This window comes from Pogona vitticeps, chromosome 2 (assembly GCF_051106095.1).
Source record: "Pogona vitticeps strain Pit_001003342236 chromosome 2, PviZW2.1, whole genome shotgun sequence".
Lineage (NCBI taxonomy): Eukaryota > Metazoa > Chordata > Lepidosauria > Squamata > Agamidae > Pogona > Pogona vitticeps.
In genome coordinates, this window is record NC_135784.1 from 159,798,913 (window position 1) to 159,823,240 (window position 24,328).

At 44.9% G+C, this 24,328-nt stretch overlaps 1 protein-coding gene across 1 annotated transcript in view; it reads left to right on the plus strand.

Annotated features, from left to right (window-relative positions):
* ERBB3 (erb-b2 receptor tyrosine kinase 3) overlaps nt 1–24,242 on the plus strand; it is a 91,351-nt gene extending 67,109 nt beyond the window's left edge. Inside the window, exons 11-28 of the mRNA XM_020782698.3 lie at nt 235–325; nt 728–927; nt 1,881–2,013; nt 2,113–2,203; nt 3,580–3,734; nt 5,069–5,122; nt 10,730–10,871; nt 11,860–11,979; nt 13,249–13,347; nt 14,502–14,687; nt 16,790–16,945; nt 17,732–17,807; nt 19,221–19,367; nt 19,536–19,633; nt 19,931–20,074; nt 20,328–20,399; nt 21,062–21,329; nt 21,997–24,242. Of these exons, the coding sequence (XP_020638357.3) occupies nt 235–325; nt 728–927; nt 1,881–2,013; nt 2,113–2,203; nt 3,580–3,734; nt 5,069–5,122; nt 10,730–10,871; nt 11,860–11,979; nt 13,249–13,347; nt 14,502–14,687; nt 16,790–16,945; nt 17,732–17,807; nt 19,221–19,367; nt 19,536–19,633; nt 19,931–20,074; nt 20,328–20,399; nt 21,062–21,329; nt 21,997–22,544 (2,780 nt within the window). The 3' untranslated portion in view covers nt 22,545–24,242. The remainder of the gene's footprint in view (nt 1–234; nt 326–727; nt 928–1,880; nt 2,014–2,112; nt 2,204–3,579; nt 3,735–5,068; nt 5,123–10,729; nt 10,872–11,859; nt 11,980–13,248; nt 13,348–14,501; nt 14,688–16,789; nt 16,946–17,731; nt 17,808–19,220; nt 19,368–19,535; nt 19,634–19,930; nt 20,075–20,327; nt 20,400–21,061; nt 21,330–21,996) is intronic.
* Nucleotides 24,243–24,328: the final 86 nt, after the last annotated feature.

Below are 24,328 nucleotides of genomic sequence, written 5' to 3' on the forward strand. Positions count from 1 at the left end.
AAGAGTACCACGGTGTTGTTAGAAAAGTGAGCTCACAGAGCAACAGTGTACTACTGCTTGGGGAAAACAGGACTAGCATGGAAGATTGACCCCAATGCCCCTCTAGAATGTTGAGAGATTAATGAACTTCATGTAGAGGGCTATGGCCCTAGGAGGTAGAAAGCTGGGGCTGGTGGAGATGGAATGAAGCTTGTGGGGAGATGCCTAAGAAATCATTGGCCTTCTTGCTCTTAGGTTACCTGAACATCCAATCTTGGCCCAAACACATGCACAACTTCAGTGTCTTCTCCAACCTGGCCACTATTGGTGGACGCAGCCTTTACAAGTAAGAATTGCTCCTTCAACTGCATTCCTCTGGTTTTCTCTTGAGTTGTAGGAAGCTTGAGGGGTTGTCTCCAGGTCATACCTGAGCTGTGCATACAGCACAACACACCTCTTGTGGAGCACTGGGCAAGCACGTCTGAACAATCACATCAGCAACAGTGATAGTAGGAAGTGCGGCTGAGTCTTTAATCTAATTGTTTACTGACACTCAACTATATGAACACTCCATTCTGCATTGTTCAGGACTTGGGCTGGAGAACCAGAGATGGACCTTGCCTTCCAGTTTTCCATGTTTGTTGTGCAAGGAGACCTTCACCCACTCATGTTAGATGATAATCCATTTCTTCCCAGGCGTTGCCTTGTTCTTTTTCCTGGAGCTGATTTAGGATTGTGCTTTTTCTAGCCGTGGTTTTTCACTGCTGATCATGAAGAACATGAATGTGACCTCTTTGGACTTCCGCTCACTTCAGGAGATCAGTGCCGGCAAGGTCTACATCACTGAGAACCGGCAACTGTGCTATTACAACACCATCAACTGGGAACGCCTTTCACGCCGACGTTCGGACCTTGATATCAAGAGCAACAAACCTGCCAGGAAGTGCAGTGAGTGTGTGGACAATAAAAAGGTCCCTGGGGGGTTAGAAGACATGAATGGAGGCTCCGTGTGCTGGGTTCCATTCACACGCACAATCGCAAACAACATGACATTCTTCAGGAGCGTGGCCAATGTCAGTATAGACAGAGTCTTTTGTACTTTTGCTCTTTCCTTTTCCCTCTCCTCTCTTTCTCTCTCCAACCCCGCACCCCCAAGATACGGGCATCATCTTTAGGAGTGAATTTTTCATTTCTTCTCCATAGGGACATGGGTATCCCACACTTGTCCTCCTCATCTTTCTATAGAAGGATCCATCTCCCCTTCTGCAGTGGACTGAAGAATTCAGCAGTTGAATTGCTGCTCTTTCTCTTTCCTTTCACTTGTATCCTCACAACTCCTCTTCACACATGTGCACGTGCATGTGCACGCATGCACACACAGAGCAGCTTCTTTTGTATGACTGCATGTTGCTGAAAAGCACCCAGCTTTTCTAGCCATAGATACAAGGCACCCACAGCTGGGATACTCTGTCCTTTCTTGGCCCTGACTAGATGCTTGTATAGTCCAGTTAACTCATATGGTCTAATTAAAATCCCCTTAGCCTACGGTGCGCCAGAGGAGCCAAGCAAAGGGAAGGCAGAGACCTCTCCCAGCCCAGGCAGCTCTTAGGAACATCAGGAACAGGTGCTTCATTTACTGTCAGGTGGGCCGTGAGTCTGCTTATTATTCTTAAATACAACACTGTTGCTGGTCTGCAACAAGTGTGGCAGTGGGAGACATCTAGGACATTGGACCTTCGCTGTTTCCTAAAAAAAAGCTGGCTTTAAAATACTGAATCTGTGACCTTCCCCTTTGATGAGATTGTCCACAGATTATTCAGTGGAATAAGAATGGGTCTTAATGTCTGTCCTTTCTGGGGAGGGGTTCTGGTTATGATCCAAGCACTCTCTTTCTCTGCCAGCCCAAGAGGGGAAAGTCTGTGATCCTCTTTGTTCCCGTGACGGCTGTTGGGGGCCCGGGCCGGACCAGTGTGTCTTCTGCCGCAACTACAGTCGTGAGGGGACCTGTGTGGAGTCCTGCAGCTTTTATGAGGGGTAAGAGCAGCCAGGCATGGGTACGTCCTTCCTTGTCTCCTTATTGCCTCTTTCTCCCAAGTTTGTAACATCTTCTCTCTCCATATTGGCAACTTGTAGGGAGGTTCGAGAGTTTGTACAAGGAGGTGCATGTTTCCCGTGCCATCCCCAGTGCCAGAAAATAGAGGGAGGTCTCACCTGCAATGAATCGGTATGACACCTGTTACATAGCAGATGCAGATGTAGAGCAAAGTTCTGTCTGGTTCAGTTGGTGTTTTTTTTTTTAATACCAAAAACCATATTTCATAGGCACAAGGCACACACCCACTTTTAAAATAACTGAACAGAGCTACCCTGTACGGGAACACTTTGTCTGAACAAAGGCAGCCTTCCTTATGGTCAGAAAAGAAGTTCAATTAATCTTCTCTGGGAAGTTATGTTACAGACCTGGGAACCAAACAGTAAAGAAGCAAACTTCAGGCACCTAGGCTAAATCCATTCGTCTCGGTGGCCCAGTCTGGCTCTCCGGGGTTCCCTGGACAGCTGTGCCCCCCCCTGCCCAGGATTCTGTTGTTTTGTGGTTTCCTAGCTTTTCTATGTTTTCCCCCAATCTAAAAATTCACAAAGCTTCTCCTGATGCTTAGTTGCTGGCAACCAGTGCTTTCAACTCTGGTGTGCTGGAATTTGGGTTCCATCTGACCCTCTTTGGCCTTGCCCACCCTGGGAAGTTATTGGAAATAAAAGTTGGCCCTCGAGCTAAAAAGCATCCTTGCTTTAGGGGGTATTTTTAGCCCTGTAGTGATATCAACCTAAAGCGAAGCCTGTTTTGTAAGAACAAACCAAACTACAAATGCTGGCTGAAGGAGATACAATTTGCAACCTCTTCCAAAGTGCAACAGAACAGAGAAGTAGATGTTCCATGCCTGTGCAATGGAAAGATCTGAATGTTTTGGAGCCTTTGCCATGAAGGTCTGCTTGCAGCTACCGCCATTCCCACTGGTCACAAGGATGGAGTAGCAAGCAGTGCCAGCTGAACAGGCTTTACTTGGAAGAAATGCAGAGAGGTCCATGCAGGAAATGCACTTCAGATGCTGCAGGGTGATGCTAAATTTTGCATTTCAGACAAAATGTCTCAGGCTGATCCCAGTTGCCCCTCACTTTCCAGTTATGGGAAGTTCAGAAGTCAGTTCATGTAGGGTCAGGTATCTTGTCATGGAGGGAACACTGAAGGCTTAGTTACCTTGGTGAAAACCTCTTTTATTTGCAGTTGTACAATTTGAGAACAGACTTTGCAAGTCAAAGTCCCAAATCCTATTAATGGAGAGTCCCATAAACCCTATAACCTCAAGACACTCTGGGCATCTTCTCCTAAGTATTTCTTTCTGGTTATATCCAAGCAGCTATAAAAGAACTTATGGGGAAGAACTCATTCAGTTCTTGAACTCATGCTTGTTCCAGTCACAAGTTGAGCATCTCAGTGGGAGAATCGTCTTGTCCTTTTCCCTTTCCCCGTTGTCTATGGAGGGAGGGAATGCTATGGGTCTCTTAAATGAGTTTCATCCTCCTCCCTCCCATTTTGCTCCTCAGGGTGCTGATGGCTGCACCAGCTGTGCGAACTACAAGGATGGGCCCCACTGTGTAGAGAGCTGCCCCGAAGGTATCCTAGGCGAGAAGGGCCTTATCTTCAAGTTCCCGGATGCCAACAAGGAGTGTCGGCCATGTCATGAGAACTGCACACAGGGGTAAAGGTTTTATCAGAGTGTCATCAACCAGACCTCTTCTGTTTTGATGGTGGCTTCTCTTGCTTCTCACTCACTCACTGCATGTGCAATCCATACAGGAATAGGTCAAGGGACTCTTAAAAGTTTTTAAATGTAAATTATTGAGGATATGTAAAGGAGGAACAACAATTTGCGCATAGAAGGCCCCAGAGAATCGAAAGAGACTGGTACGTTTTAAATATCAGCTGCATCGAAGAAAAGAGACCAAGATGATAGAGGTTGCTGTTTCTATATTGAAGGATCCACCAGGGCCCAATCACTGCTGGGTTACTTAAAGCCAGGGTGTAGTGGCAAGATTCATAGATAGCTATGGAATAAGCAGAGCTTGCAGACATTGCTTCTGTGGATTTTTGTTACCAGAATCTCATAGCCAATGGCATTGTGGGCATTTTTAAGAGATTCATTGGATGTAGCATGGATTGCTATGGTTCAGAGCCACCAGTATTTCTGTTGCCCATCAGAAACATGGGGTATGGCAGGAAAATGATAGGATGGGACCCAGCTTTGGACAAGCAACAGGATACTCTTAGAAGACCAACCCATTTTATATGGCACAGGCGTTCTGTAGACAAAACCTGCTTATGCCATATAAAAATTGCGAGTCCTTAAGATATGAAAGCATTTGTTTTCTCTGCAGCAGGCTGACACTAGGGATGGGATTTTCAGAATTAATAAACTCCTGGTTCCATAATGTGGAGGGAACCCCGGGACTCAATTATATGAGACTGGGAGCCCTCAGACCAGCATGAGACAGAGTAGCCTGCTTACATCTATGCTGTTCCTGCTCTGCTTCTTCAAAATGGTAGAAAAATACCATGCTATGCTGTGAGAGTCATGTGGAATCTTTGTGAATGGAAGGGAATCCTCAAGATTCCTACAATGGAGTGGGGAAATTTTCAACTGTATGGCTGTTCTATCTCATGTCATTTTGAGGGCTTCCAGTCTTGGGGGTTCCAAGCAGATTATGGGACTGGGAATTGATTAATTCCAAAGTTCCCATTCCTAGCTAAAACTATTTCCTAGAAAATATTAGGTTTGTGTCCTGAAAGCTGCCATCACAGTGCTTTGGGATGGGGGGATAAATCTTTATGCCTGGCCACCAGAATAATGATCAGCTGTCAGTGCAAGGTCCCTCTTTTGTAGTGTTGCATGTGATGCAAAAGGAGGTGGACACAGGAGGTGAGATTTGTGGTTCTCTCTTTCTTCACTATAGCCTGCTAGATGCTGCAACTTTTCTTGGATGTGTATTCCCTGCCTCTTAGCCCAGGTTAATCATTGGGTTCTGTTCTCTATAGGTGCAGTGGTCCACGGATTGAAGATTGCTTCATGGAGGAATTGCCTGTTGCCAGGTACCTGTTAGGATAATGAAAATATGGTGATGATAGTGTCAGGATTTTGTTCTGTTGGTGAACAGGGAGTTAAATTTTAATATTGTAAATGAAGTGCCCCTGTTCACCAACAGAACAAAGGTAGAGGAAAAGCCAATGTAATGACTTACAGCATCCAGGTGAAGCAAGATGATGTAATGCTTAATTGTTAACAAGACCAGCTGTAAATGGAGAAATGTAATTGGTTGTTGTGAGTATAAATGTATACTGAGACAGAATAGCAGTAAGTCTGGTGGTCATTTACTTCTATGTCAATGCTTTGAATGTTACTATGCCAAATGTACCTTGCCTTGTATACAGTACAGTAGTGCCCCGCATAGCGACGTTAATCTGTTCCAGATTAATCGTCGCTATGCAAAAACATTGCTAAACGGATCGAAAAAACCCATAAGAACGCATTAAACTTCGTTTAACGCGTTCCTATGGGGCCCAAACTCACCGTTCAGCGAAGTTCCTCCATAGTGCTGCCATTTTCGCGCCCTCGGTAAGCGAGGGCAGGGCGCGAAAACACTTGTGCCGGCCATTTTAGGCACCCGGCGGCCATTTTGGAACCGCCGATCAGCTGTTTAAAAAAACATTGCAATGTGAAGATCGGTAAGCGAAACGCTTACCGATCATCGCAATGCAATGTTTTACCCATTAAAACATCGCAATGCGATCGCATTAGCGATCGAAAAAATTAGATCGCTATGTGGATTCGTCGTTAAACGGTGCACTCGTTAAGTGAGGCACCACTGTATATATTTTGCCATAATCAATATAATACTATATATTATTATTACTAAGAACTCTTTCATGTTGTTTTCTCTCCACGTCTAAGTCACTAAATCCCTAAGTCTCTTGCTTTGCTAACGTTAAAGTAGGATTCAACCAGACTCTAGGAACTTTTCTTGAGACCAGTGCCTCATTAAGACTCCGGCGTTTTGGCCCCACGCCAACAGATAGGCAGCCTCTACAAATAGTCCAAACTTAGAAAAGTTATGGAGAGCGAGTCAGCAGCTCCTAAAGTTGCTCAGCCAGCGTAGCTGTTGGCCATGCTAGCTCTTGAGATTCTGAGTGTTGTGATCTAAAGCGGTTACTTTTCTAAGCTCTGGAAACAAGTGGAATCCTGCTTCCTGGTTTTCTTGCACTTCCAGATGATGAAGACCAGAAATGGACCTCACCACCCAAGAAGACTTTCTTGGGAGGATCCGAAGCTTGGAGTTAGAGCCCATGATTTTCATAAAAGGCCCTAGATTCCATTTCTGGTCCCTCCCATTAAAGAGCTTCTCCCTAAAGCATTTGAGCACTGTAGCCAATCAGAGTAGAGAGTAGAGGACTATAAGGTCCAGTGCTCTGACTCACCACTAAGGCGGGCCAGAGCGCTGACTCAACTGAGTTTCTATAATCCAAGAATACGAAAACCTGCAAGACACATAAGAGGACAAAGTCAGGCAAGTATCTGCATCACAATTAGCAATCTTTCATTCACAGTGCCGTCACACCCAATTTTAAGACATTTCTCCTTCTAAAATAGTATTGGCTTGTGTCCATGCACCAGTTTATATCCACAGTAAATGAAAAGTACTGTACTGTATTGTGCATCCTATACACTTTGAAGCAGGATCATGAATTTGACTGTGAATAGCTGCTGATTAGGAGGGACAATAAACTGAAAATAAACTGTGTCAATGAGTGAGATCTTGCTGAATGGGTAGTTCGGCACGCTGGTGCAAATTCTCCTTGAAAATTGTACTGCACTGCCTTTTATGAGAATCAGGAGCTGGATGTACAGAAGCATTCTAGTCTGGGTATGTTCTATAAGATAATTTTTTTAAAGCAAATATTGTCCTGGATATAAGCAGTTCTAGATCAGCATTTTACATTAAAAGAGTGAGCTGGACAGTCCCTGTTTTAAGGACCACCCTTAAGCAACCCATTCTTTAATACCACTGATTATCCTTATTTTCAATAGTGGGATAATAATGGCAACCTAACTTTATAGGGGTGTCGTACGAATTATAGATCTAATAGGTTGGATCCAGATTTGTTTCATTAAAATCCAGAATATTTAAATTCTGTGAACCTCTATGGGTTTGCTTAAGGCCCAAATAAATATGGATCCAACCCTATGTGCATGGGCAAATTAGAACACTTTTAAAAATTGCAAAAATGTAAGATATTAGTGCTATTGTTATGACAACATGGACTACATCCAGCAGTGAAGACCTGATCCGGTTCTCTTCTGAAATTTGTACTGGGGGCTCCCCCTGGAGGACCTTCATATGATACCCAGAAAATAACTCCCACACCCCGTGCACTTTTTTAGTATCTACACCAGTAGTTCCCAACCTTTTTCGAGTCACAACCCCCTTTTATAATAGCCAAGTAACTTGCAACCCCCTGCCATATTTGCATAGAAAGGCATTTTCAATGGGGTAAAGTCACCCCTTCTCAGAAGTAGAGGTTCCTTCCTCTCCCCAAAGGACCTGTTTCTCATACATGCAATTACTTTGTTATCTGGCTCCAAAAGGTCAAGAAAGAAATTATTTAACAAGGGCTACAACACATATAAGGTGACCCGTGATGCCCCAGAAAACTCTTCAATGAACCCCAAGTTGGGAAACCCTGATCTACACCATAAGGACTATTAATGACTTAATAGTTTTATTCTTTGAAGCACACAAGTTAAAAGATAAGTCCTTCACTGATATCTATAGAGATCTGGATAAGCCAAATAAATCAGGAATTTACACAAAGGTAGATCTTTTCTTGCTCACTTGTTTTCTCTCTCCTGACATTTTCCAGCCAAGAGAATCCTGATTCAAGGTTTCCCCCCCCCCAACCCCCAAAGTCAAACCATAGTTCTGGCCTGAATCCTCTCCAAGTTTAATGATGTTTCAGATACAGTGGCTTTAAGGAGCTAGATCTGATGAGACCATTTAGATTATGTCCACAGGCCCAGGAAAGGGGGGGAAACTGGGCGAGAGCACGGCTTCTTCTTCTTCCTGCCGTGCTTCTTCCTCCTCCCCTGAGCTTGTGGCGTTTTGTCTCTTTCCTTGTCCTTCTGCCTAAGAAGTGAGGCTCTTACGGTAGGTAGGCCAAGGGCCGCATCATTGAGGTTGGCAGCTCTATCGTAGTGGTACGTCTTGAGACAGAAAATAGAATCCTTCCCGGGATGTAGATTTTGGTCCAGCCCCAAACCAACCCTCTGCGTCACCCAGGGCTGGCTTGTATGGGACCATTCCCGCTTTCCGCTTACATTCCACCAACGGCTGCACCATGTGCTCTGCTCTCTCACCGCTGGTGCCAGTTTGCCTGGAGGCCTTTGTGGGCGGCAGGAAAAGAGAGGGCAGAGCCACGGCAGGCCTACACCTCTTGCCGGAGGGCCTGGATTGCCCCTGCCCTTTGATCTCCTTTCCTGCACTCCTTTGCTCTCTCCCCCACCCCACCCCCCTTGAAGCATGGCAAGGCATTCCTACTCTTGGGCAAAAGCTTGTTTCCCTTCCCCCTGGCTTCTAACGTCTTTTCAACAAATGGGATTGAGAACTTGAGAGACAGTGGGAGAAAGTCACCTGAGGAGTGGATTGTGCGAAGCTTGGCTTTGGAGCTTCCGAAGGGAATCCCCATGATATCAGTCTATGCCGGGTCAAGAAAAGGCAAGGCTTGGTTGGGTGATGGATGAGAGCAAGAGCGAGAGTGGGTTTTTTTTTTTAAAGATAACTAAAGGCATTTAAAGATTACAAAAGGATTTGCCTTAAATGCTTTGGTGATGTTGTAAACTTTAGCCTATCTGTGTATTCTGCGGTTAGGGTTCTGTTTCACTGCCTGTCTTGATCCCCTGAAACAGCTGGAGCAGAGTAATCAAGAGGCAGGACTCCTAATGTCTCCAGCCTCCAAAAGCTTAGGCAGGACATGCATGAGTCCCTTGACAGGAAAATGTCAAATCTGGGTGGTTTGAAGCTTTCTGTTGCATTTGTGCTGTGTTGGCTAATATGGCTTCTCTGTCCATTTCTCTTGCTATCCTCAAAGCTTTGTGTGGTATGTACTGAAATTCTGCCACCCTTATAGTTGTCAGGTCTCTCTTTCTCTCTCTCTCCCTCCACATGGTGCAGTGGTTAAACTGCAATGCTGCAGCCGAAACCCTGTTCATGACTTGGGTTCAATCCCAGGTAGCCAGCTTGAGGTTGACTCAGCCTTCCATCCTTCCAAAATTGGTAAATTTAGAACCCAACTTTGCTGGGGGTGAGGACAATGTGTAGCCTGCATGATTAAATTGTAAACTGCTCAGAGAATGCTTTAAGCGCTATGTAATGGTACATAAGCAGAACACTTTTCTTTTCCTTCCTTCCTTCCTTCCTTCCTTCCTCCCTCCCTCCCTCCCTCCCTCCCAATGATATTCCAACTGCACAAATGCCCTGTCAGATCCCTCCCTGTTCCACCAAAGGCTGAACAACAATTTTTCAAGCTGAGCATTTGCTTTCATGTCTGTCGCACTGCAGCCAACACAGGGCCTGCAGACTTTCAAGACTGAGGAAAGCAGAGAAGGAGGAGGCTGTGCCCGAACAAAAGCAACGCTGTTGAAATGCTTTGGGCAATTTAATTTAAAAACGGAAAGCGAACACTTCCTAACTCCTATATAAGTTGTATCACATGACACTGCCTTTTGTAACTGTAGATTTAGAAGAGGTAGCTGTGTCAGTCTGTGCTAGCGTATCAGGTGAAATCAAAAGGAAAATAATTTTTTAAAAAAAGACAAAAATATTGTGGCACCTTAAAGAACAATTGCTATATATTAATGTGAGCTTCCATGGACAAATCCACTTCCACATATTTTTAGCATGTGTTCCTGTTCTTTAGAACATGTCTAAATTGCCTGGCACAATTGCTAGAGAGCAAGACCACATGTCCGAGGAAGTGGACTTGTCCATGAAAGCTCACATTAAAATATAGCGGTTAGACTTTAAGGTGCCACAATGTTTCTATTTTCTTTATTTTTTTAATTTTCTGTTCTTTTTGCCTGATGTGGCACTGCCTGTCATTTAAGGTTATTAAACAGATGCACATAAACAGTCTTAATTTTTCTCTACCCATCTATCAGTTTCCAACTGCATATTTTTTTCAAACTGCACATTTTGTATGCAACTGGATACTTCTTTTTTTTTTTAAACCACCTTCATGATTAGTGTGTGTATCCCACTTCAAAATGTTCTCAGTGTTTCACATCCATTATTCTCAATAGGTCTTTCAACATCCTTGTAGGGTTTGTAAATTTCCTTATTTCCAAGGGCACATTAAGTCAGATTTCTGAGGGCAAGGAACTATGGAGGAATCCTTCCTTGTGATCGGTGAATATCTTAATACAGTCCAGATGTTTTAAAGTTTAAAAAGATTTTATTCAAACTCATGCTTTCGAACTACTGTTGCACCCTGAGGGCCAGAAATTCCCTTTTTTATAAAAAGAAAGATGCTGTTCTTGGCGTTGCTGAAGTCCCTCCATATTTACTACCCATTTCATTTCTATTGATGTACGAACAAAATGGTAGCACACACAGGCCCCTGACTAACACCCAGTGTTTTGCATCCTAGGAAAGCCCCAGTAGTGATCGCCGTGCTGGTGGTGGGCTGCCTCTTCGTTTTCTGTTCCTGTGTCTTGCTCACCTTCTTGTACTGGCGTGGGAAGAAGATTCAGAAGAAAAGAGCCATGCGCAGATATCTGGAGAGAGGAGAGGTGAGGCTGTGCACATCCCACAGCTCATAGGATGCTAGGCTTGTTGGGTCACTGGTCGACAGGGACACAAATGGCTGGTTTGGCAATTCATCCCAGTTCGTTTACCACTATTTGGCAGTCCGGCACCTCACTCCCTCTGAGGGGCGCCCACTCAGAAGCAGTGTCTTGGCTCCTCTGTGCTGCCTACTCCAGGCGCTGCTTCTGAGTGGGCAGTATGGGTGGAAGGCCACACACCTGTTGCGGCAGTAAACAAATGGGCGTAAACCACTTCATGCCCATCTCTAGTCACTGGGGGCCAGAGCCAATCACTCCCATCCTTTCCAGTGGAGCATCCTTGGTGTGATGAGCTGGTTTAATTTTTATCACATGGACACAAGGAGGGCAAAGAGGGAACTTTTCTTTGATCACACTTTCTTTGCCATGAGGGATGCAAGGCATGTTGCCTCAATCTTTTACTTACTTGTCTGGGATGAAGTCCTACTGAACCCGATGGGACTCCGTTCGGAGTACAGATGTGCAGAATTGGATGCACTGCATGTGAGGATTAAGATGAGGATGAGAAACAGGGAATCAACACTATAGAGGGAGAAAAAAAATGAAATGATGCTTTCTTCGTAGCTTTGGGAGACCATAGGAGTTAAAATGTTTCTTCAGTGGGGCTAAAAGGACTGAAAATAGTCTATAAGGAACCAACAATACTGCAACCATGATCTCCTTGATAAACTGAGGGCAGCTGTTAGTGTTTCATGGTTGGTTGGTTTGACCTGACAGTGGTCTTGCTCTCAGCAACTGTGCTAGGCAATTAAGACACATCCAGAAGAAGAGGAACGTGTTAAAAATCAGAAATATTTAAAGGTCAGTGAGGAGGAAGGGGACTGCAAACTGTGTTGCTCTTTTCATCAAGAGATGTTGGAGATCTATGGGATAAAGTCTTTCTTTCTTTCTCTTTCTGTCCTCCTCTCCCACTTGCACACATTTTCTCCTGTAGAGTCTGGAGCCCCTGGATCCCAGCGAGAAAGCCAATAAGGTCTTGGCTCGGATCTTCAAGGAGACAGAGTTAAAGAAGCTGAAAGTCATAGGATCAGGAGTCTTTGGCACAGTTCACAAAGTAAGTTCAGGATTGGGAAGGGGCAACTTCCACTAATTCTAGGCAATCAAAAGCAGTTGTCTGGAGTGGCAGGGGGTAGCCCACTTCCTGTGGAGGAAGTTCAGAATTAAAAAGTTGTACCTAGCAGGTAAAATTGCTTTCCCCCTTTTCATTTTTTAGATCCTGGTGACCGAGAGATTCTGATAGTTATTGCCCAAAAATGTAACTTTCCCAAGTTCTGAATCTTGTTAGTAGAGATAGATTAGGGGCAGGAAAGCTGCTAAAATAGACAATGAATATCTATAGCAAGGTAAGCCAGTTTCTTCAGGCTGAAGAAGCAGGTCCTCCCCATTTAAATTAGTTGGTGGCAGAACGTTATTATGGAGGCCTTGGGTGAGTTGGGGCACCTGGCTGTGGAGTTAAAGAGGTCAGGAATGTGTTTTCCCCCCACTATGCCTTGGAGGAGAGGAACCAACCTGTGTGGTCTTAGGCAAGCTGCATAGTCTCAGAGACTCCCCACCTCGCCCCCAGATGAAGGGAATGGGAAACTTCACTTCTAAGGAATCTGTACATAGATAACCCTGAAAAAAGGTCTCCATGAGTTGAAATTATCTTGGTGGCATAGCATCATCATCATCATCATTACCCTTAATGCTGTTGAGGGCCACTTGTTCAACAGCATCTTCAGACCTTTGAAATAACAAAGAAGGCTTTGTCCTACCATTTTGTGGTGGAAAGGCTGCTAGTGAGACTGCTCAAAACTGCTAAAAAAACTGGTCAGGCTGGCTAGGCCTTCCTCTCTCTCTCTCTGACTGTCATGTGGAGGGACTGCAACCATTAGGGTGGTGACCCAGATGAGACCCATAGACTGCCTGTTCACTATCACTATTCAGTGATGAGGTGAAGAAGCCAGCTCCTTCTTCCTCCCTTTGCCCTTTTGCATGGTGGGGGAAGAACTCCCTTTTTCCAGCTTCAAGAAGGAACAAATGGTATCGACTCCTCCCCTCAGAGGTGGAAGGGACAGTTGGTATGGTGTCTCTAATTGTGGTTGCAAAGCAATCTCTACCAAGTTTGCTCCTATTTTGAGTGAGAAGGAAGACTCTCAGGGCTCATCCACACTGACTCTGTTGATACTAGTCTCAGCCAAGTGGATACCAGGATGTGACATCTATGCTTGTAAAGTTGAACATAGTCCCATGTAGATGAGACTGTGATAACTCACGTTTTCTCAGCAATTACTGTTCCATCCATAGTAAAGAGCTGGGATGAACTGTTCTTTCCCACCTTCAGGGCGTCTGGATTCCAGAAGGAGACTCCATCAAGATACCTGTGAGCATCAAAGTTATCCAGGACCCCAGTGGCCGGCAGACCTTCCATGCTGTGACTGATGTAAGTGTCACAAGGGCCATGGACAGATAGGGAAGTCGAGGCTGAACTCCTCAGGTCCTGGATCATTTCAGATCATTTATTAAACACTTAGCTTTTCTTGTTTCATAAAATGCACCCCTTTGACTAGGTGGAAGGCAATGGAAGTCCATGGAAGTGGATCTACCAACATCTTTTTCTTTCCTAAAATGTAGCAAGGGGAATGGGGGTTTAGATTAGTGCATGTGTATATGTGTGATTTTCCTTTCTACCCCCCCCTGCATTTAAATCCCCCTCTCATGAATTGACGTAACTTTTGAAAACAAAAGTGGGTAATACACATGGCAGGTGCCTGGCTCTCCACTGCACTGTGACTAACAACTGCTGGGAAGTGGGGCAAAAGTGGAAGGTGATTCAAACAGGAGAAAGTGGAAATGCAAAGTGTTATCCCAGGGTTACCACCAATTGCTTTTAAACAAAGGGAAAAAAACACACACCAGGAAGCATTCACATATGGTACATGGCTGGCACCTTGGGGTTCTTTCAGACATGTTAGGAGTTGAGTTGAATTCCACTTTACATGCTCCAATCCAGCTCAGGTAGTAAACTAATATATGTATTTGGGGGAAAGCCAAAATAGACATGAACTCTTTGCTTTCTCACAATGCCAAACCATTTATGAAGCACATATAAAACCTTGCCTTGGGAGGGAGGGTTTGGGACACAACTTAGTGATGACAAGTTTTGCTCAGTTACATCTAAACTTCCTGTCCTTGAGCACTGGTGCCATCCAGTTTTCAGTGCCAGAGAGAAGATACCTTTAAAGTAATGCTGGTGTCTATGCATGGCAAGCAGGCTGTTTAGACGATTGCTCTTGGATGCTATCATCAGTGCGGCAGTACCCAAGACCAACTGCCCTTGGAGACCAGTTGGAAAGGCTCATGCCTGGTGACCTCTCAGAAACCCTTCTCTGCTACTGCTAGAGAAGGAGATGGACCAGTTGTGCATGCCTGCATGGGCCAGCTTATTGGAGCCCTGTCAGACTGATGCTACTAGTGCCAATGGCCATGCTCAATGGCACACTGTAATTTTGCTTGGAGCTCAGCCAGACCCTTATTTCATTTTGTTTTTTCCTTGATGGTTTGATTTCCCCCCCTTCTGTGTTTGCCTCTGTCTAGCACATGTTGGCAATTGGCAGCCTGGATCATGCTTATATTGTCCGTCTCCTGGGCATCTGTACTGGCACCCAGCTGCAACTTGTGACCCAGCTCCTTCCACTTGGCTCGCTGCTGGAGTATGTCCACAAAAACAAGGATGCAATTGGTCCCCAGCTGATGCTCAACTGGTGTGTGCAGATTGCCAAGGTAAGCACATGCTTTGCAGAGAAATATCCGGGACTATTCCTTAATAGCCCTTACCCAGGACAATTCAAGTTGGAAGTCCTCTGTGTCAGATTATTGTTTGTGTTAAGAATAATATCTTACATCCATCTTACTCTTGTTCTTGTTCCTTCTGAGAATTACATTGCATGCATCCAGAATATTTAGGGAACTTCCTAAGCCTTAGTGAAAAGAAAAATCTCTGGGATGGATGCAAAGAAGGGAGAGTGGGATTTATAATCTGATTATATGGAAGTTAATCAACTACTAAATTGAATCTAAGAATTGCAGCTTAAATGCCAGTCAAATAATGCGGCTTTCCAAGTTCCTCCTTTCTCTCTTGCAGCTCCTTGTATTCCTCTCTTGGCCCCCCTATGGTTCTTTAGGGTTCAGGGGCCATCTACAAAGACATGGGATGAGCCCCAGAGGCTGCATGAGAGCCAAAGGAATTGTGAGAATTTTCTGGGATGAGACACTGCCTCCTGGATACAAAAGCTTTTTTTTAACCTCAGTGGTTTGGGTATCTGGCTGCAGAGCCAGAGGTAGGGAGTGCAGTTCCTGAGAAGTAAATCCAGCCTGTATCATCCTGGGTATGCTACACAGTCCCTAGGGCATCCCCCAGAAGAAGGAAATGGAAAACCACTTTTGATTATTCTCTGTCTGGAAAACCCTGATGGACCTTATGGAAAACTCCATAAGTCAGAGTTGACTTGACAGCGCATGATGATTATTTAGTGATGCAAGATATCTCTGGATCCAGTCTCTTCCTTACCATTCGACTCTTAGGCAGAACTTTCATAAATACATACTTTATCTTATACTTAGCCCTTGCCTTTTTTCCCCCCCGTTTAATCTATAGAAGTTAATCCTACACATCACATGTAGGTCTCCTTGCCAAGATCTGCCATGGTGCAAAGGACAGGGTGAGAGGAAGGGCAAGACTTTACCTAAAGGCTCTGTAGGCACCATGAGTGGTCAATAGTCAGTCGCTTTGGGCACCCGATTGGCAGCTGATGACTGGCGCCAGTGGTTGAGTTATTAGAATAAACATTTCACTAGGGTTAGTATAAATGGTATAATTAAAACTCATTTAGTTATACAATAATATGACTGTTGCTTTTCTCCAGAAGGTTTTTCGTTTTTGGCATAGTGTCTCTGCTTATTAGAATACATATATATTTTTTGCTGATACAGAAAGACAAATGCCAGAAACTGTCTACTGTCTTACAAGTATGAATTTGGCAAGTTCATTGCAACTCTTGAATATCGTTATCAGAGCCAGTCTTATAGCAATGGTAGACAAAGTTGCTCCAATCTGCAGTAGCTTGACAAGAATTTCTGGTTTTTTAAAAATAGTTGGATCAAAATGCCCTTCTTCTGACCCATATTATATTGCTGAAATCGGGGAAAGCTTGGGATAACCAAGAGTGGGTTTATGTATGAAAAAAATTGTGAGCTTCATTCAGTTCTGGTACTCAAAACTAGTTTATAAATAAGTCCCTCTGTAAGAAGACAGTAACACTGGGCAAACTTTCCTGGAAGACAGTCTGCATTCTGTTATCAACATTTCCTTGAAATGTGCAGCTGACATTAATGTGTTCTTATATCTTGCTTTCTTAGTTCATAGGAGGCATCAGCAGGCTTCAACAGGCCTAGTCTAGCCCAAACTATGTGCGCACCCTAGAAATTACTCCTAAATTTTCTACAGTGTTTAGATTTTCCTCAGCCAATGAGTCAATGTAGAAAGTCTACCACATTTGGAAAGGGTTACTGTTGAGAAGAAAGCCACAAAATACGTTTAACTCGGTTCCCTAAAACCTGCTTCACTAAAATCCCTAATTCCTAACAATGCCACTCCAGGGATACCTCTGGTGATCACCTTTAGGAAAGCAGGTTATACACCTGTTTCAGGGCTGCCTCTCTCTTGCAGGGAGAAGAGGTTTAAGTACTTGATTTTTATTTTGATAGGATGTATCCTAGATAAGGGGGAGGCACTTGCTTTGAAGTAGGGTTCTCATGAACGAAACAAATAAATCCAGGTGGATTGTAGCACATTCATGTATCCGTTTTACCATCCTTGCATTCAGGGCATGTACTACCTGGAGGAGCACCGCATGGTTCACCGCAATCTTGCTGCCCGCAATGTTTTGGTAAAGTCCCCCAGCCAGGTACAGGTGGCAGATTTTGGCATTGCTGACCTGCTCTATCCAGATGACAAGAAATATTTCTACAATGAGATTAAGGTTAGTGTTTATTTGAGATCCAGTACCAATGGGTCAGCTCTTGTGCTGAAAATGTTGCAGGAGAGAATATTACTTCTTCATTCCAGCCAGTGGAGCTTCTGATGCATTCAGAGGGGCAGGTGCTAGAATTTGGTGAAGGAAACAACAGGCCTCAGAGAGTAGAAATCAAGAAACTCCTCACAGGAAGGGAAATGGTTCTGGAAGAAAATGCTTAGGTATATAAAGGTTTTGTGAAATGAGGCGAAGAGTAAATCTTGTGGGGGGGGGAATGACCATGGTTTTGACAAAACTCTTTCCAAACCTGGGGGTCAGGACTTCCAAGGGGGTCACAAAGTATTTTATAGGGGTGGTGGTGCGGTGGAAAGTCACATATCTGTTGTAGCCCTTGTTAACTAATTTCTTCCTTACCCTTTTGGAGTCAGATATTAAAGTTAGCTTGTATTGTATATTTTAGAATCAAGCAGAAAGAATCCTCTACTTTCTGTGAAGGGATGGCTTCTCCCCATTAAAATGTCCTTTTATGCAGATATGGCAGGGGGGCACAGGCTACTTGGTTATTATTAAAGGGGGGTTGGGAGCCACTGTTGTATTAGGAATGAAGTTTTAGGTGTTTTTTTTAAACTTTGATAAATCCTTGGGAAAATAAATAATGTTTGAATTTGCTTCCCACAATAGACTAAGAAAAGGCTATGGGAATATTCTATCTGGCTCAATGTATGTGTCTATGTGTGCATGTATATGGAGCTTCAACCTCTAAACTGATGTCTCTGGCTTGTTATTTTTCAGACACCAATAAAATGGATGGCTCTGGAGAGCATACACTTTGGAAAATATACACACCAAAGTGATGTTTGGAGTTATGGTAGGTGTCCCAGACACGCCAGCTTCTCAGTCTTTACCATCATAGCAAATCTCTATAAGTGTTGTTGTTGTTTTTTAAAGAAAAAATTCTGTTCAAGTTCAAAGTATCCAAGTTAAGGATTAATTTAGTTTATCTTCTAGCATTCAGTCTTGTTCCCAACCTAAACGTAAGCAAAGAAACAAACAAACAAAAGAAACAGAGAAAAGTCATTGTGGATCAGATCAAAGGCCAACATCCTGTACCCAAAAGGATCAATCAGAGGCTGCTGGGAAGCCCTAAGTGGGACATCAGACACCAGCATCCTCCCGTAACTGGTCCATGCCCCTGAGTGAATGGTGTTGAATGGCACACTGCCTTTGATACTGCATTTTCTCAATCTCCTGTTAAAGCTCCTATATCACTATCCGTCCCACTGTCTTACAGTGGGGAATTTCCTGGTTTAATGATACACAATATGAAAAGCACATGTTCTGGGCTGTATTCCCAACTTTTTAGCTTTATTTAAGGACCCTGGGTTTTGGTCTTATGATAGATATAGGAAACCTATTCCTACCCACTTTCTCTACACCAGATATAATTTTAGACACATACGTCCTCTTTATTCAGCTTTATTCTAAGCTGCAGAGCCCCGAATGCTGCAGCCTTTGCACACCCTGAGTATGTTATAAGGTCCCTAATGAGCAGATCTTGCAAAAAGAAAGGCAAAGAGTTGCTCCCAAGGATCCTAGCAATGGCAACCAACACAAGAGGTGTGAGGCACAGCCTACTCTTTTGTGGAGGTGAAAATAAGAACTATGGTTTGGCAAGATTCATCCTGTCTGAATCGACATGGGCAATGAAAAGGAGTCAGAGAGAGATTGGCACACAAGCCCTTGGAAACCATCCCAGCTGTCTACTTGGGCAAGGTCCCATTTGCCTTTTTAGGAATCCTTGCCGTAGACTGGGAGCGCTTATGCTTTGAACTGGATTTTGTGTCCGTGGGTTGGAGCATAATTCCTGGTGAGGTTTGTAAAAGTCTTCCAGGTTTTCAACAAGACGGCCTACCTTGGGCCAGCACAAAATACTGTATAGCCCTAAGAGATTCTCTTCTCTAGGCTAGCATTGCTATACCACAGCAGCCAAACATAGCTGAAGTGTATAAAATATTTCAGAAACTCTCCCTTGTATTATGAGATTTGTTTGTCTGTTTTTATAATTAAATATTGTAGCTACTTTTGAGAATGTAAAGAGTTACTTTGATTTTTTTTTAAACTTTGGAGTGTCTTATTACTTCTTTCAGAACTTGGAACTATAACTGTCATTAGCTGAAAGTGACTTTCCAAGTTCTGTCCCAATTTCTGTATAGCCACCCGCAGTACGGCATGTCTAGTGCATTCTGTTCATCTATGTTCTCTGTGACTTCATCCACTGCAGGAGTGACATTGTGGGAGATGATGACCTTTGGAGGTGAACCGTATGCCGGAATCCACCTGTCTGAAGTGCCTGACCTTCTGGAGAAAGGAGAACGTCTCTCACAGCCCCAGATCTGTACCATTGATGTCTACATGGTGATGGTTAAATGTATGTGGCGAGAGTAACCTTCTCACTCCTGGGGAGATGCTTGACTCACTAGAGAAATGTTTTCCCCACTGAATACCCCAGAATCCATGAGTGTTGCCCTGGGCCATGGAAGATACCTTAGGTGGTGGCTGCCTGAGAGATTGACTCGCCTTCTCTAATCCCACACAGGCTGGATGATTGATGAGAATATTCGCCCCACTTTCAAAGAGTTAGCCAACGAGTTCACACGTATGGCCCGTGATCCCCCTCGCTATCTGGTGATTAAGGTGAGTGATGCTTTGGCCCAACACCTCCCTTCCAGCTGATGCCACAAAGTAAGGCTGTGGACTTCTTCAAATGCCCTTACCATGCTGTGAGTCTTGGCTTCACTCTTCTGCCCCATTCTCAAACCCATAGGAAGCTGCTTCCTATCAGGTCCCACCATGGTCCACACAGATGGCCAGAAAACTCCCAACATGGTTGTGCATGTTTGTTTTTTGGGATATATATTTGTTAAAAATTATTAACCTTGTAAATGCGGTGAGGGAGGGTAATGCTTGTTTCCCACCCTCCCCCCCCCACAGAGAGAGAGTGGGACACTTCCCCAGTTTGAGCCACCTACACTCACTGAAAAGGAGCTGGACGAGATGGAGACCCTGGAGATGGAGACCGAGGAGGAGGAACTCAATAACCTCTTTGCCTCCAGGCAGTGGGTCGACTCTCCTCGGGTAAGAGAAATATCCCCTTACCTTGAGAAAATATTATTATTATTATTATTATTATTATTATTATTATTATTATTATTATTATTATTATTATTATTATTATTATTATTATTATTATTATTATTATTATTATTATTATTATTATTATTATTATTTTTTTTTTTTTTTTTTTTTTTTGCAACAATTCCTAATACTTGCCCTGGTGCAGCTCACGACTATGTACTGTACTCTTCTCTTTTTTAAAAAAAATGTCTAGAGTCCTAATCTTCTGAATCCTTCTGCTGGCTACATCCCTATGAATCAGAGCAGCCTCCCTGGAAGTCGCCAGGTAAGAATTTCCTGAACAATCTCTTTCTAGATCAGAGCTGATAAAGAATGAAGGGCTGCATGTCTAGTTAGGAAAGTGTTGTTAGTGAGATGGGAACCGTCTGACTCACAGGTTAGTTGCAAGGCTTGGCAACGTTACTTTTTTGAGACTACAATTCCCAGACTCCTGCAGTCCGTGTGGCCAGCGAAGAACTTGTTCTTTACTGGTGTGGAGGAGGACTAGAGTAAACACTTTGAGGTTTCAGCCCCGTGGTGTCTCTTGTTAAAGGAGAAAGGCCAGAAGGAATCTTTGCTAGAGACCACACAGCTGCCCCGTTTTCACCTACCAAACTCAGGGTAGCCCACCCACCATGCACGAGTGGCGAAACAGTCGCTTGCCAACCCTTCTGTTCTGCAGCTCTGGGAAGGCAGCAAAAGCAGATGGTTTACTGAGCTGCCGTCCATGACTCTGTTTTGTTCTTAGTTGGTCACAGGTTGGTTGCAGCCACTATAGTCTACAATCCCGTGTCTGAGTGACTCTTTGTCAGCCCCTTCTGTCTGAATCTAATTGGGTGTTCTGGTCAGTGCTTCCCACAGTCAGGCAAAATGGGGTAGCAGTGTCTTTGGGCCTAATCAGACTTTCCGCCCCCCCTTCTTGTTCCTTTTTGACTCTGTGTGATCCAGAGCGCCGGGCTGGGCTCTCGGCAGACTTTGCGCACAAGGCAGGAGTCGACGGGCCGCACGGTGTCGGAGTCCTCAGAGGGACGGGGCACGGCCTCGGAGTATGACCTCACAGAGGACCTGTCCTTGTCTGGGAGCCTGTGTCGCAGCCTGCGCTCCCGAGGAGACAGCGCCTACCTGTCTCAGCGCGAGAGCCTGATGCTCCCCATTGGAAGTGCTGATGGAGAAGAGGATGCCAATGGCTATGTCATGCCAGACCGAAATGGCAGAGGTAGGAACAGCACCAGAGAGGGCCCAGCAGGGGAAGGAGGCACGCTTATGCTTCCTTAAGTGTTCGAGGGTGGGTGGGGGGGTAGATGGTTTCAAAATCAGGGTAAAAAGGGCAAGAGTCATCATGGCCTACAGGTTTCCAGCAGAATCAGTGGAATTGATAGACACATTGACTTACAATTCAACAGTTGATTCAGACGAGCAATTGGATTTTGGTCATTTTTTTAAAAAATGAAAATGAGCTAATCATGCATGCAGCTTTCACCATGCCTTCGTTTCACACAGAGAACCCCTGCAGAAGCTTCTATAGACACACTATAGACATATGGTGTGTTCTGCTTTCTCGCTAATGAACCTTTTGCTCCGTGGCTGGAGGGGGCAAAATCTGGCCCTCTATTTTGTTTGACCGTAACTTCAGCCTTCTTAACCGTTGGCTGTGATGGTCAGGAGTGTTGAAAGTTCCAGTCCAGCATCTGGAGGGCCTCAAGTTGTCCACCCCATGCTAAGGCCAGGAGCAGAAATAGAAGAGTCCCACGTGTGGTCTCCTTGTTTTCCCGTGCTGTAAATATAGTGCTGTGGTGTGCACCTGCCTGTCTCCATCTTAGCAAGGCAGGGGACTACCAAAATAACCAGACTATATGAACCTCTTCTTGGCTTCTTCCCTACAGAGCGAGCTGCTGGCATGGCTGCCTCCCTAGTCCATGGGCCTGTGCATGAAGTAGAGGAAGAGTACGAGTATATGAACCGGCGGCCCCTCAAGAGGATGGCCCCGCAGCCCCGGCCGGCCTCTTTAGAGGAGCTCGGCTATGAGTACATGGAGCTGGGCTCAGAACTGAGTGCGTCTTTGGGCAGTGTGCCCAGCTCCCAACTCACCACGCCCTGTCGGGAGGAGGAGGAGGAAGATGAAGAAGAGGACTACGAGTACATGAACAAGCAGCCCAAGCTCAGCAAGTCCCTGAGCAGCATCCGCAGTTCTCGTGGGGACTATACTGACATGGACTCTGGCATCACGCAGGGCTCCCCGGACGAGCAGGGGTACGAGGAAATGGATGCCATCTTGCCTCCAGTTCAGTGCCCAGGCTGCCAGAGCCCACCCTGCCCTAAAAATGGGTTTGTGAAGCCCCTGCGCACCCTAGAAGCCTCAGACTGTGCTTTTGACAACCCTGATTATTGGCACAGCCGGCTGTTCAGCAAGGCAGATGTGCAGAGGACATAGCCGAGGCTGGGGGTGTTTTCTGTCCATTTGTGAGGGAAACAAACCCTAACCCTGGTTCTTTGGCTGCCGACATACCTGCACTAATCGTCAAAAGGGGATGTTCCACAAGACTACTGAAGCTTGAGGACTTTGGCCATAATGGGCAACTTCAGCCAACTCTGAGGCCTCCTAAGGATGCAGTGTGGCTCAGCTACCTGACGCCATAATCTGATGAGCCACGGCTCTTTGTTCCACACCTCTTTGCTCTAGAAGTCAAAGGGAACCAGAGCCTTATGGAGACACTCAGTCTAAACTATGGAACCCTTTCTGATACAAACAGAGAGAAGGCCCACCATGGTGAAATGAGACATTCACATGTAGGAAGAAACTAGCTGACTGCTTCTGTGGCCTTAAATTCCTGGGGCTGACATTCTCCTCAGGAAGCAGCTCTGGTTTAGAAAGTCAGCTAGAGTCTTTCTGGTGCTGACCCACTGAGGTCTTGTGTGGAGAGACTCCTCTTGGGCAGAGCCCTCATCAACAGCCGAGGCCTAATGGGGGCTGTTGTAGTCAGTGTAAAGAAAACCCTCTGCCTGTGCTGAGCCTTGCCATTGGCCATAAGACTGAAGGAAGGCTACCTGGAGAAAAAATGGTGTCCTTGCTTGTCATGCCCTGTCCCTACCAAACGTGCTGAAGAGGAGAAGAGGATTAGTTTTCAGGGTGGATATGAAGGATCATAACATTTTGCTTTTTTGTAGAGCCCAACACGGCCTCACTTAGGGAGACAGTACACCTGAGTTTGAACCTGAGATAAGATTTGGGTGGTTTGGATCCTACCTCTCAATAAGCCACTGAGTTTGAAAAAGATAAAGCCCAGGGCTCCTGGATTCTGCCTTCAACTATGAGTAATGTTTGCACATACCATTAGCAAACCGTGTGCCTTACAAGTTTCCATATCAGGATGTGGAGATACTTTGGAGGAGAGAGTGGCCAGGACACAAAGCCTGAACATGCTGGAGACTTGGACTTCCTTCCTCAGGCGTTTGTGAATAGGCAGCTTAAAGTCACACACACACACACACTCTGCCTCTGCCGATCGTGGAAGATCTGGAAGTAAATGCCAGCGTCCCAGAACAAAGAGCAATAGAGAGATACCACAGTCTCTTTTGGAGACGGAAGTAACTGTCCTCTCATCCCTTGGCAGAAAGGGGTTGGAGGCAAAGCCCTTTTGGAAAAACTTCGTTTTCCATATTGCCTTCTCTAGTGAAAAGAAATGTGGGATATTTCCCAAGGTGAAGGCCAAGTAAAGAGAACAGCAATAACGTAGTCTAGTGAACAACTGAGGGGAGCTGTGGTTCTCACTTTGTTGATCTTCGCTGTTCAAGAGACTGCAAAGTCACACTAGGGACCTTAATAGTGTTACTCTTGATTCTTTTGAATCAGGCTCTTTTACACAAGAGTATAGTTTGGGAACAAATTTCTCCCTTCCATCACCACCGCCCCACCTTACCCTGAAGGCCAGTCATGTTGTAAGTAACCCTGACTTTGTTTCCACATGTTCTGCATTGCATCATACCAAGGAATATTTAGCAAAGGGGGAGAAATCAAACCTGATCAGGGAGAGATGAATACTGCAGGGGAGGACTCTGCATTTGATCTTAGGCTCTTGCTGGCATCCTCCAAATGGTGTCTACAGTGTGGTTTGAACAGTACGTCCCTCCCTTACATAGCCAGTTGCCATTTTAGATTAGCACAAAACTGGTATCGCAAAACACAGTTGGGTTTTTGTCAGTTATCCTCAGAGTCTC